General features: G+C 37.2%; 1 protein-coding gene across 1 annotated transcript in view; it reads left to right on the forward strand.

Annotated features, from left to right (window-relative positions):
* The window catches only part of MICAL1 (microtubule associated monooxygenase, calponin and LIM domain containing 1), a 50954-nt gene that overhangs the window by 10606 nt on the left and 25637 nt on the right, over positions 1–14711 (forward strand). Inside the window, exons 2-7 of the mRNA XM_007426577.4 lie at positions 5996–6290; positions 8264–8471; positions 9192–9308; positions 10385–10486; positions 12268–12423; positions 13426–13526. Of these exons, the coding sequence (XP_007426639.1) occupies positions 6027–6290; positions 8264–8471; positions 9192–9308; positions 10385–10486; positions 12268–12423; positions 13426–13526 (948 nt within the window). The 5' untranslated portion in view covers positions 5996–6026. The remainder of the gene's footprint in view (positions 1–5995; positions 6291–8263; positions 8472–9191; positions 9309–10384; positions 10487–12267; positions 12424–13425; positions 13527–14711) is intronic.

The raw sequence follows: 14711 nt of genomic DNA on the forward strand, positions 1-14711 counted from the left end.
ATGTAGATGTAATCAGGGAGAGGTGGTCCCTCAAATAACTGCCTCTTCCCAGTTTATGGTCTATGTTGCTTATCATATCCAAGAAAGTAAAGTTTAACGGCTCTAGATAACCACTACAACTTAACAGTTGCTATTTTTTCCTTTGGCAAATTATGACATTTGGAATTGGGTTGGAAGTGGAAAATAGTCCCTTCATCTGATCATGCCTGGTTTTCATATGAGTGTTGAATCTGATCTTTAAAATCCAAGATTCATAGTTGAAGCAATTTAAATGCTTTGCAATACAGTTCCAGAACAAGTTTATAATCTGTGGATGGGACTCTTAGAAACTTGGACAACCTGGTAAACAAGTTTGGATACTACATTTCTAAGTGAGAATAGGGAGGAGAATTGGGTTTGTTTTGCAATGTGGAACTGATCTAGCATCAAGATCTAGATAAGAATTTTAATGCAAAAATGATAGCTTGAGCTGTAGAAAACCTCTTCCATCAGGTTCTTATATATTCTTAGCTAAAACCTTTTGTTTCAGATTTTTCTGTCTCCAGATGTAAAACAAAGCTGCATTGGTCCACACCTCTGAGGTGCGGCAGCAGCAGAAGATTTAGCTAAGAATGGACATGGTTTCCTTGTTCCTAGTACAACCCCTTAACACCGCTCTTGTGAAATATTTGCCTCATTAATGAGTATAATATTGCCAGCCTTTGAACTTCAAAGATAGCATCATGTAGTCTGCTAATAGGAAAACTTCTAAAAGTAGTAAGAACCTTTATCCTTTTGATAGTCTCACCTTGTTGTAATAGTGAATGATTAAATCTTTATATACACATTTCTTTGACCTGTGAAATTAGGATGTTTTCATATGATATAGTAGTAAAGCAATTAACAGTAGAAGTTGGCCATTTCCTTGGTGAATAATTCAGTGCCAATGGAATTGAGCTTCCTGTGTTTTTAAAATCTGAAATCCGGAGTAGAGCTTCAGAAACACACCAAGACATCTTTTCTTCCACATATTAAAAAGATCTCAATGGCAATTCTGAATTTTGACAAAAATTGAAACTCAGTGGCCACATTATTTACAAAAAGTGGGAGGTGTATCTCATGGACAGAAAGTTAAGGCAATGAAAGAGGGTCTGTCTGGATACAATAATAAATTGGATAAGGGCCAGAAGCTGACATTCAGTCCAAATGAAGTCCTTGTTTATGAATGGTTCATCCAGTTCAATTAGTGGTTTTCAACTTGTTCTAGAAGGATTTGCCACCTCAGTAATCTTCAAATTCCAGATTGCTCATCCATCTGTCACTGTCAATAGAACTACAAGTTGCTTCCGTAGCCAAGTTTGAGTGATCTGCTGTTTAGTATCTTGCTTCTGTTTTCCAAATGAGGTATAAGAAGGTTTATAAAGCACTTCATTTTCATTTGGTCCACAGTGTTTAATTTTTTCATTTTAAAAAGTTTAAGCCTCTTGCCAAAGTGATAAAATAACATTGTTTTAACATTAGATTTACAGTATTTATATGTTTTATGTCTTTTCTTTTTAGATTTTTAGCATTTTATATACCAGTTAGGTGGCAAATGATCTATAAATCAAGTGAATTACATAATTAATTCAGGGTGCTGTTACTTTAAAACCCTGTTTGGGTTGGGAAAATCTGCATGTGTATGTCTCTGGATCTAGTGGTCTTGTTTACAAGCTCTCTGAGTTGTGCGCAGTGAGAAACTACAAGCCATGTCTCTGCTATCTGGTGTTGGTAGACCTTCCAGAATGGCTTGTGGAGAAAAAAATACAGGCAAAAAATAAAAAGCCATATGGTGTGGGTGTGATGTCAAGTTTCTCCCTACTTGGAAGGATCAAATCATAGAGGTATGGTTTTCACAGATGTTGAGTACTTATGAGTCTAAAACAAAGGCAGGTTATGGCACCTATGGAAATCAAACCACATATAGATTGCCTGGGGCTATAGAGAACTTAATAATGATTGGAGAAAAAAGACATCATAATAGCATGGCATTCTGTCTTCAAGAATACTGGTTGAGTGTGCAGTATTGAGAAGGAGCTTCTTCTGAGGTCAGATTGCTTCCCACAGTTACTTCTAGAGTCCCTTCTTCCAGTTGGTTCTTTGATTAATGAATGTGTTGAATAGATAGAATATAATAAATGCAAATGATGTCTCCATATATCCCTCTAGTGCTGTGGAGTTTTAATATCTATATCAAGCTAGTCAAAAACATCTCTTCATTGACTGAGGGAAGTGCCTGATTGTTTAAGGATATTACATAAATAGTTCCAGGGTGGAATTGGTTAATCATCTTAAATGAATCATCTGATTTTTATCTTTACATTTAGAAACAGATTTCTTTCCTAAGGGGAAAAGTTCTCATCACTGCCAAAGGGTTTTGCTCCAAGTCCAGGTCACATGCTGTGATGGCCACGTCATGCTGTATCTCAGTAGAATGCTTATGCTAACAACTCTCTCCTCCTGCTGAAAAACTTTGTAAACAGAATATGTATAATAAAAGTCAACTCAGCTGCAAACAGCAATAAAGGATACTTTCATTTTAAACATCAAGGAGTGCAAGAAGAGGGGAAGATACTGATTCCTCATAGATCTTTTTGACTCCTAGTTTGGATCTAGTAGTTAATCCATTTTTGTGGTCTTGGTTCCTTCTGTTCCGTATTTGTATAATTTACAAGTCAGATGTACCCAAACAGCTTTCTGCCTTGCATGACTTCCACAGTGAAAGACTGAATAAAGCTTAACCATACATGTGATTATAGGATATTGTCTGGAGTGGGTGAGGAGAAAAATTTACTCATTCTAGTTGATGAGAGTGTAGACTGGCTTATTCTGGAAGGAAATTCAAAATATTATCAATTTTAAATAAAATAAACCACTCTTATTTTTATATCAGAGTTACAAAGGATCATAAGACCATTCTAAAAACCATTATATTGTGCCATAGGTTTTTGTGAACAGTTTCATAAAATCAGTGATACATTAAACTGAGTTGCAGCTGCATGAACACATACATGAGAGGAATGAAATTGTAAACAATAAAGTTAAGGAAATGAAACGCAAAAAATACAGGCAGTGTTAATTTTCTGGTTAACCACAGCTGTTCAGAACCGGCTGATGGGTGGCAGCAGAAACTTTCTGTGCACCAGTGAGCTAATTTACACATGCAGTGTGAGAGTAAAAAAAACAAAAGAACTTTATCTCTGCTCAAGTGACAGCAGTTAACATTGAATTTCTTGATGAAAAGTAGCTAAGGTTTTTCATGTTGAACTTGCCTTACAGTAGAAGTGTCTTCAGTTGAGAAAGACCACCCTAAGGTCAGTGATGTTCTAAGAAGTTGAAGTGTTCCTTTAGTAGTGTATTTGCCCTGTATAGAATTATAAAATTCACTGTCAAGAGATAATCTGTACCACGTTGGAAGATGAAGCAGATATATGAACTTCCAACATAGCGTGTGGCAGTACGGAGTCTGTAAAAGTGCTCCTGGGGTAGAAGTGGGATGGATGGCACTTGGTTTTGCCAGAAGATCTAGTTCCTATGTCTGTTTACTTTAAAGCAGTCTTCAATATTATACAGTACTAAAATATGCACAAGTAACCAAAAATTAAGTTTTGCCAAAAGAAAATATCTAAGGTAGACTTAGATGCCAGAGCCTTTTAAGTGGGGTGGGGGGAGGAGAGATGTTTTGTATTTTGTGGCTATTAACTTCAGAATTGTGTGGGAAGAAAGAACATGATGAAGTGGGAAGGAAGTCACAAATGTGGTAACTGGTCATTCCAATTCAGACCTGTAAGAGTGGTTTTGACTATATGCAACTAGTCTAACTAATTGTGCAAATTGTTGCAGTCATAGCTAAAACTGAAAAAGGAAGCATGAGTGAAATGTACACCCTTTGCCCATCATTCCTAGGTAATGTGTGGGAAGGAGGGCCTCACACTATTCCTGTTTGGGAAAGACTCCCTCTAAGTGACTTTTCCTGCTGTAAGACAGATAATTGTTAATTTGATCAGGAAAGTGTTGTGAGCTGGTTTTATTTGTTTAATTTCTATCTTACCTGTACTTTCCCCCCCACATGAAACAAACTTCAGCTGTGGAATAGACAACCCAGATTCGTGAAAAAATAAAGGGAGAAAAAGTTAAACTTTCTACCTCTGTACACTTCAGCTAAAATCAGCCTTCGCTTCTTCATGGTTCTAATTAGGCAAAAATAAAGCACTGAAACATCAGTTATTGAGGATGTGGCTGGGTTCTTAGTGTATTTGCTTAGCTAATTCATCATCTTGCTCCATGCTTGATCCTTTCCATATCTTAATAATTTTGGTGGCTTTGTTTGGGCTTGACAATATACCATAGTAGCTAAGGGGCTGAGCCATAAACCAGAGGTTCCATGGTTAGATTTTGCTTCACTGAGTGGCATTAGACAGTTTGAATCTGAACACGTTTGGACTGGAAACACTTTATTTTGAGCTCAAAAACTTGGGATGGACCATTTTGTCTATCTGGGAAGTATTTCAAGCTCAAAACATTTTCCAAGTGATCAGAATGGTTTATTTTGCACTTAAACAATGGCTTCACACACAAAAACGGGACATTTCAAACTTGAAATAATTCAAAGATGAAATGTTTCACACATCTCTACAAGTTGTATCTTTTAGCCTCAGTTGCTGATATACAGGTAGTAGAATTAGTACAACTTAGAACGATGTTTTATTACTAACATGTTCTTGTGTGGAGCCAACCCCCCGCCCCAACCAGGAATGATTCTCAGCAGAAAAATGTTAGAGCCTTAATTTGAATAGATTTTGATGCTCATAGATGTTTTTTCTCCATTATAAAAGTAATCAGCATCTGCCATATGACAACTGTGAGTAATACCGTGTGCTTTTCTGAGTTAGGTTTATTATGTCTCTCCTTTTGGCTGTTGAGCACCTCTGAAGAGACTTAAACATGTGCAATGGCAGGAATAGACCAGTATTGCTTTTTGAGAAAAAGAAACCAACTCGCTACTAGATTTAAACATAACAAATTTAAGCAAGTAATCCTATCCACTCTTCTGCTTTTTAAGATACTCTATAAACGACAAGACTAATGAAAGACCACATATTCCTCTGGAGGCTGCTCTGCAGCAAGGGAAAATATATAAATGTAATATATAAGGGCTGCTGAAATGTTGCCATAATGACCATGATTCATAGTTCAGGCAGTTAGTCGCTATAACACATCACTTTCAGCAGAATGCAAGACAGACATCTTGCAACAGAAGAGTCTGGTGCTCATCCCAAATGAAAAGTTTTGAACATGGGCCTCAGAGCAGATATTTTGCTTTAAAATGGCTTGGGAAGCAAAAATACTTGGGTATAAAACCTGAGAAAAACAGCTGCCTTCTGACACCAACCATTAGTGCAAGAAAAAGTAGGTATCCTCCTTAATTATTGGAAATGTGCCCGGTGACATTTTATTTTATGGCTCCCTTACATTCTTGGATAAATGTGTGAAATATCCGAATGCTTCCATGTTAAAAGAAGCAGCAACAAAACCACCCCCTCCCCCAAATCCCCTTATAGGTAAAACTATAATATAGAGAAAAGCCCATTAAAACATGCTATTTTTAAACTAAAATAGTTTGAAGTGGTGTAGTCCAGATCAAATATGATACACTTTTTCTGCACATGCAAATAGATTCAGAAAAGTCAGAGGTGGTCTTGTCCTCGACATCCATCCCGGTTTCTCAAGAAGGCCATTGCCCGTATTGAAACTTGTTATGCTAAGTTGAGTACGTCTTGAGTTTAAATAGAGGTGTTGCCTGAAAAAGGTCTACTTCTAAGGGCAAGGGAGTGGTGGGCCTGCCACATTCCTGCTCCCAAGTGTCAGCCACAAATGGAGGCAGAGAGTTGTATTTTGTTTTTAGTTCAGGCTTCTCCATCACTTCTGGGCATAGGAACATTGATACACATCTATAATCATCTGCTTTCTTTTCCAGGCTTCATTCTGGCCCCTGAAGTCCCAGAAGAATGAGCCAGCAAGATGGAGAGCAACCAAATCAGTCTCATTCTCTCTTTGATGCCTTCCTGCATGCCAAACAGTGCAAAGAGGTCTTGGGCAGATTTGAAGAGCTGTGCAGTCATTTGAGCCTGGAACACACTGGCCAGATTGATTTCTATCACAAGCTCAAGTCTTCTCTCAATTATTGGAGTGCTAAGGCTTTGTGGACCAAATTAGATAAGAAAGCTGGACACAGAGACTATGATCAGGGAAAAGCATGTTCAAACACCAAGGTAAGGAGGCACAGCATGGTTGCTAAGTGATAGCCTGAGAAGAGTCTTTTTGATAGGTTTCTATATGAGATGCTGTCACCAGCATCTAGACATTATAATGACTAGCTTCATGATTGATGTCTGATTACTGGTACTAACTTTCCTTCAGCTAAAGTGTGAAGTCACTAGTTTAGTTCTGCCTTTCCCTACATTACAGAGGTATATGTCTGTATGTGTCACAATGATAAGTCTGTAACTAGACATTATAATAGCTAGTTTCATACTTGGTGTCTGGTTATTGTTACTAATTTTCCTGCTGCTTTGGTATGAAGACATTAGTTTAGTTCTACCTTTCCCTACAGGCAGAGTTATAAGAGTTTTTGATTCTTTGTTTACAAATGGTTTTCTTCATTCCTGTATTCTCATCACAAACTCACACCAATAATGATGCCTGCACTTTTTTTCAGTTTTATCTATATTTTTTAAAGAAGGAAAGTATTTTCTCTAAAATTCTGCATAATTCTGCACAATAGGGAAAAACTGAACTCTCTCAAAAATGCATTGTGCATGAAAAAAAATCAAAATGTAATTACACAAATATAACACCACTGGCTCTTTTTTACATAATACATAAATAAGCATTATTTTTGAGCAACAAAAGTATAGTTTCTCAGATGTAACTGAAAAGAAGAATCTCAAGAAAACTGCAAGTATTTTAAATCTTAAAATATTTTAAATATCTTTAAAAAGAAACAATATAATTACAAGTATTTTAATGTTTAAAAATATGAACATTAATTGAAATTACGAGATCAGAACAAAGGGGTAATTAGCTGTTCCATACACTTTGTGACATAAAGGAACACTAGCTAATTTGTCACAGATGGTTAATGCAAATGACATTCCAGTCAGATGAGTAAGTTGGGAAATATTTATTGATGAACAAGTTGGACCTCAATACATGTGTTGAAACAAATATGGCTAATAACACTAGGCAGAAAACCTTGCAATACAGTAAACTATCTATCCTGGCCTCTAATTTTTTTTACCTCAGGAGTTTATATTCAGGTACATTGCCTTTTTATTTTATTGCTGGGAAGATACTATTCTTTATCCAGCTTTGTAGCTTTCCAAGTATTTGATAGAATAGAAAGTTGGAATGTATTTCAATGAAGTAAGATGGAAATACTGTTTATGCTCTGGCTATGTGAACATCATTACTGATAATAACTTACAGGTTTATGCCCATCCAGCTATACCTTGGATGCTTTGAACAGGAACCAGCAGGCTTAAGTGTCTGGTGGTCAAGATAAGCCTTAAAGATATATTTGTGGCCCTGGGAGCAGAACTCAGCAGTATGTAGCAGTCTTGTCTGGATCTGCAGTGACTTGTCAAGGGGCATAACAGGACTTAGATGTTTGATTGCCTTGAAGGCCGGAAATATCATTTAATAAATTTTTTTAAATGGTCATCCAATTTTTCAAGCAACCAAGCATTTTTCAGTGCTTGCACATTAAAAACATTATGTTTCAATTACCTGTAATTTTGCTAAAATTCCAACTTTCATTAAGATTAAAACAGGATTTTTTCTCTTCTTTCAGTAGAGGAGAAGAGGTTGTCTGACTGAATAGAAGAAATCAGTGGCAATCATGCCACTAAATTCCACAAGTCATAGGCTCCTTTAACTGGCAGGAGAATTCCTCCCACAAATTCCCTGCAACAAGTGACCAATAAACAGTAATTTATTATCAGAAAAGTTTCACTTTAACACATTAGCTAACATTTCCTTGTTCATAGCAAAGGAAAAAATGTTCAACCGAGAAAGGACTCTGTGACCTCTCTTTATCCCACAGGCCATATTGTGGCTCCTACTTTGATGTAATACCACTCAGTCTTGTGTAAATTCTGTCTAGTTCCAGTGCTGTCGAATATGTATTGTCTTGCCTGCACCAAATTCTTTAACTGTGGCAGCTCATAGTGACAATGTTTTTCAGTGCCTGATAATTGGGGCAGGGCCCTGTGGCCTCCGCTCAGCTATCGAATTGGCTTTCCTTGGAGCACACGTGGTGGTGGTGGAGAAGAGAGAGGTCTTTTCCCGGAACAACGTGCTGCACCTTTGGCCTTTCACCATTCAGGACCTGCGGGCACTTGGAGCCAAAAAATTCTATGGCCGTTTCTGCACTGGTTCCTTGGATCACATCAGTAAGTATGTAAGGAAGCATTGTCAAGGGCAGAGGCAGTGCCTGTAATATCACAGAAGTGCTATTAAGATGGAGCCAGCAATATCAGCTCCAAGGATGTGCAGAGGTCTTGGGGACAGGCTACATTGCAGGTAATTGTTTTCTTTGTGACACTTTGTGAAAGAAAAAGTGGAATTTTAAAGAACCAGGGTGGAAAGACTATGGATGCTTTTGAACTTTGGTGTTGGAGAAGACTCCTAAGAATACTGTGGATAGCCAAAAAAACAAACAAATGGATAATTGAACAAATGAACCCAGAGTGTTCATTTGTGGCCAAATGACCAGGCTCAAATTATCATATTTTTGAACATATTATGCAAAAATCTAGCAGCAAGGTAGATGGACTCAGTTACATCAGTGGTGGGTCCACTGTTGGAAGATATAAAGGGCCAGGTTAAGAAAGTCTGTTTATGTGGTTGCTAAGAGTTGACACTAACTTGATACACATAGTCAATCAACAGATAGATGCTGGTCTTGCACAGAGTCCAAAGCACCTTTTCTGAATTACTTTTGAATAATTTTGAAGTACTTTCTGCCTTTTTTTCCCCCCTGAAATAGAAAAGGAGGTGGCTAAAAGCCTGTAGCATTTGTAGCAATAAGAGTTTAAATGACAGTGAGTATACACAGGTCATCTTCTTCTGTTTTAACTAATTCTGGTTGTACACTCCTATCGTATCTGCAGGTATCCGTCAGCTGCAGTTGATCCTGCTGAAAGTAGCCTTGCTGTTAGGTGTTCATATTCACATTGGTGTACAGTTTAAGGGACTCGTTCTACCAGCAGCACACTCTCATGGACAGGGTGAGAATATCAGTAGATCAGTTCTTCTGAGAATTTAAAGGCAGTGTATCTTATCCAAGCTTGTTCTTCAACACTTGTATGGCAAATGGAACAGCCTACCCCAAGACATTTGAACCACCTGCTCTTTATTATGCTTGGGCTGTGAAAGAGCTGCGAAAACATAACTTTTCAGAAGAGTATTTGGGGATGGGTAGCTATTATCTTACCCATAAATTATGGTGAACCAAGTGGGGGCTGCAATTAATTGTTTTTAGTTTTAATACTATGCTGTGCTGGCTTGCCATAAGGAATCAAGCAACGTAGAAGCTAAAGTAAATAAATAAAATATACAAACATTCAGGAGAAAAACTGCTGAATGAGATTCATGAACTCTATTATTTGTGCTGAGAATTGGCTTTTCTCCATAAATAATAGGTTTCCTTGTTTAAATTGTTTAAAACTGGGTTGTTTTCCTGCTGCATGAAGATAAAATGCAGGGAAGCAATGCAATTGAAACACTTGGGGCTAAAAAGATTGTATCCTTTGGGCCCTGATATAATCCTAACATTTATCTGACCTTCATAGTACTGTGTAGGGACAAAATGAACTCAGATTTACAAATGTGTACTTGAGATGGTCACTCAGAACTTCATAGTGAGAAACTGTTCCGTGGTTATATTCTGTTTGGCCCTAAAATGTTCAGACTTTCCATATAGATAAAAGCAGAAAGAAATCAGCATTGGTTGCTTCCCCCCAGTAATTTCTGATCTCTTGGATCACTCATAGTTCTGAAGTGTTAACTTGTAAAACAGTTATATTTCATTATTTTTTTAACATTGTAATTTATGGCTACGGGTCCCTCTACAAGCAAAATCCCATCTCTCTGAGCAAATGGACGAAATAATTTCACATTGGCACATTAGGGTGTCCTTAGCAAGGGCCAAGACATGTTGAACTGTTACATGCCTTTCAGTCAGCCACAGGTCTTTGACCCAGCAAAACATCCTTCTGTTTCCTTTATAAACACACATGCCGGTGGAAAGGAGTCAATTTGCTGTCATCATGGCAAAAGTCTTGTTTTCATCTTTACATTACAGTCAATGGTTGGAGAGCTGTACTGCATCCCGGCTCCTCTCCCTTAAGCCAGTATAAGTTTGATGTGCTCATCTCTGCTGGTGGTGGAAGGTTTGTGCCAGAAGGTAAGGTAAGCAATCAGGTATGGCCTATCTCTAAATCAGCCTCTTTCTGTGAACGTTGTGTGAACATTCACAAGTCAGTAGATGAGCAGAATTAGGGGAACGTTAATTTAACAGCTCCAGATTTGGAGACTTCTTAGAGATAGTATAGTTTTGCTATTTGGAAAAGCTAGTGCTTTTCCCAGCTGAATGGGAACCTGCAACTCTAGCTTGTAAAGAGTAGGTGCCTTTTTTTGTTCTGAGTTGAATGCTTAATAGTACCAAAAATTGAAGCTGGATGTGCTAATTTAACTGAAATTAGACAGGACAACTCACTGCAGAAAATTGCAGATACCTGTGATTGTGGACATTTCCCCAAACCTCATTTTGTGTTATTGTAAATATTGTTCAGAGAAACATTTTTTCCATCCTTTCAGATGATAAAAAGCCCCAAATGTTTGTATCAAACTTAGTGTTGGAATCTAAGTGGAGAGAGTAAATTGAAATTGCCTATTTAAGAGTATGTTATTTTTATTTTTGTTAAATATAAGTTGCTTGGAGCATTGTGAAGTAAACAGTGCATAAAGAGTATAACATTATCATTATCTTTAAATTGTGAAGCGAAGATAGCCCATGATTTTAGAGAGAAAAAATCTTCAGTTTCTTCTTTAGCATCTCTTCTCAATTTTGCTCAATTACTCCAGCAGATCGTGTGAAACGTTAAATATGAAGATAAGAGTAGTTGTCCAGCATAGGCTGTTTTTTTGTTTTTTTTGGTTTAGTATCTGTAGCAGGTATAATTTAAAAAAAAATTCTGAAAGGCATTTTGCGTTCAGCAGGAGACTAAATTAAAAGCAAAATAGAAAAGTTCTCTGTAGAGGCTTTAGCACCTATGGGCTAATCCCGCTTACATCTTTTACTAGTATATGTTGAGCATTTCCAGTAACGGCCTGAGTTTGCAGTCATTCCTTATCTGGAATTGTTCATTTTCCATTATTTGATTCAATAGTAAATTGTTTTTTTAAGGTCTTCCCTACATCCAGACTTATTTTCTTGAATGCTTGTCATAAGAAGCAAAAATGACTCCCTCCATACCAGGGTGCTGCATCTTCTCCAAAGGCTTCCTCATAATTATATAATTTCCCTATGCTGTGTCTAGTTTTTAAACTGGTAACTGACATCCATATATTTTATTGTTGTTAGATATCCTTTACTCCACTTTTGGGGGCATTAAGGCAATTAATGCATACAGTAAGGAAATGCAGCAATAATATTAGGCCTTATAGACTGGGGCAGCAAAAATCTGAATACCCGTGAGCCAATAGCAAAGAGGCAGAGAAACTCTAACTCTTGATCACTGAGATTTTGCAGCCCAGATCTGCTATTCCTAAATAAAATTCTCAGTTACTAGTATTGCACTGAATATTTGCATTAGTATTAATAGTTGTAATAGATAAATATTTCCTAAAACAGAACTGCATGAAATTATTTAAATGCTGACCAGAAGAATATTTTTAGGGACCATCTTAAAACCAAAAGCAATTGGAGAGAATATTCTGGAGGTGCAGGCCACCAAAGAAATGGTACTGTCCACCTTGTATCCCTTCACTACTGAAAATACAGTTAACAAAGAAGCCTGGATTTATCATATTGTAGATGGTAAAACTTGGTTACATTCTGAGCATGATTTGTTCTATATGTTTTATGTTGCTATTTTCTGTTCTTACCCTGACCATTTCCTGAATTGCTAATTCCTTCTCTTTCTTCAGGGTTGATCGAAGGTTCTCTTTTGTGTTTTCTCATAGGTTTTAAGAGGAAGGAGACACGTGGGAAATTGGCCATTGGCATCACCACCAACTTTATAAATAGCCATAGCAGAACTGAGGTGGAGGTGGCTGAGATAAGTGGAGTGGCTCGCATCTACAACCAGAAATTCTTCCAAAATCTCTATAACAAAACAGGTGAGAGTTCACATTTAGCTTTTAGCCTACATGGTTTTTCATCATGCCTTGAAATCTGTGAAATTCCATGGTTTGTAATGAACAGAAACAGAACAGGTGAGTCAGCAAATACTGTAGATCAAATTGTTTCTTGTATCTTTTAGAACAGTAATGAGCATCCCTCCGTTTTTCTATGAATTCCAGATGAATAGAATAAAATATGCAACAATATTTTGGGGGAATAAGCCAGGTTGGGTTTTCTTATACTATAATTTATATTGCTCTGTTACATCTGATTATTTTTAATGCCAGTTACAGAAAAACATAAATACATATGATCCTACAGGGATTTTCTTATCTAGTTAAGCATCCTGTTACCTGCAATAGATAGCCAAAATCTTCATTTAGCGACCATTTGAAGTTACAACAGCTCTAAAAAGGTGACTTATGACTGGTGCCTGAAGTTATGACCATTGCAATGCCCCCGCAGTCACATGATCGCGATCTGGGCACTTGGCAACCAGCTTGCACGTACCACAATTGCAGAGTGCCAGAGTCACATGATTGCCATTTGCAACCTTCCAAGCTGGCTTCCAGTAAGCAAAATCAATGGGGAACTGTGATTCACTTAATGATGGCATGATTCACTTAATGACCACATGATTCACTTAACAACCACTGTGATTTGCTTAACGGCTGCTGCAAAAAAGGTCATAAAATCAGGTCTGGTCACGTGATGATTCGCTTAATGACCACATCCACTTAGTGACCTAAATTCCAATCCCAATTGTGGTTGTTAAGCAAGAATTACCTGTAAGGAATTCCGCAAGCAGGTTATGAGGACAATAGCCACTCACTATTGTTTGCCAGCAACTATATCGAGTTGTAGATTACTTCTGATGCTACAGGTAGTTCATAGTCTTTGTGGCTGGTACCCACTGGCAGCCTTCTCTTTATGAATGCAACCATCTTCTTTTAAAGCTGCCTATCTCTAATTTTCTCCTTGTGTTTGAACAATATTAGGTATTGATTTGGAAAACATTGTCTACTATAAAGATGACACTCACTATTTCGTCATGACAGCCAAGAAGCACAGCTTGCTAAAGAAAGGAGTAATCTTAAATGTATGTATGACAGGGCTTGGAAACCTTTTCAGGTACAGGGTACATCACATCATTTTGAGTGATGGTGCAGGTGCCATGAATGAATCAATACTTTAATTAGTAATCGTTTTAAAATTGTCAAAGTCTCACAGGATCTTTGCCATTTTGAAACTTATTTATTTGGGGTGGATCCAACAATAAATCATGTCTTAAGTTGAACTAGATTACTTTTAATATCCTTTCTAACTCTATAGTTAGTATGATTCTATGTTGCTGATCCTTATGTGAGGGATGGAATATCCACATCCAGCAAATTGAAAGTGAAGAAAATGAAGATTTCCAATTACCTTTTTAATGAATGCATTTTTGAAGTGAAAGACCTACTGGGCTTAAAGCTGATGTAGGCAACTTGTTTGGGGAAGGGGGAATTAGGGTTTGATTTGGCCTTAGTAGTTTGTTGAGAATTGTTAGTTTATTGAAGGCACACTAGTGAACTGAGCTTGTGGCTAAGTGGTACGTAATGTACGTTTCACTTAATGCAGCAGAAAATGTCTTCATAAATCTGAAATCTAAACAAGGGTTTTATGTGAGTTATCCCTGAATAAGAGATGAATTACAAGTCAACATAATTAAAGTTTAAATTAATTGCTGAACTATATCCTTTGAAACTGGGGGTGTATTTTGAATTTACCTTGAGGGGAAAAATTACAGTCCTTCAAAGACAAAAGTGACATGTAGTAATGAAGGAGTCTCCATGCTAATTCTCAATTTGCAGATGGAATATTCAGTAAGCATTTAGCTGTGTGCAGGAATACACACACACTCAGTACAATGCAATTAAAACTTTATTGCTTGCATACGTTGGTTCCTCAAATTGCCTCTAATAATGCCTCTAATAAATGCATTCAACTATCAGTTGTTATTTATCCCAACTAAAATTCCAAAATATTGATGGGGACACAAAAGTAGATATTTAATGTACACTCTTACTTGTATTGAATTCATGCTGAAAGTTGGATAATAGATAAAACCAAAGAGTAGACAATGCATAGAAATGGAAATGGCATGCAAGGAAAAAGAATTGGAAGTACAACAGTGTGTCAGCCACACCAGCACTCTATGGTAGCTATGGAGAAAAATAATGATGCTTCATTATGGTTTTTCTGGATGGTAAGGCATCAGAATCCTATAAAAGGGATTGTAATC

This window comes from Python bivittatus, unplaced genomic scaffold (assembly GCF_059951505.1).
Source record: "Python bivittatus isolate LINGU-HERP-01145 unplaced genomic scaffold, Pbiv_v1 ctg000700_np1212, whole genome shotgun sequence".
Lineage (NCBI taxonomy): Eukaryota > Metazoa > Chordata > Lepidosauria > Squamata > Pythonidae > Python > Python bivittatus.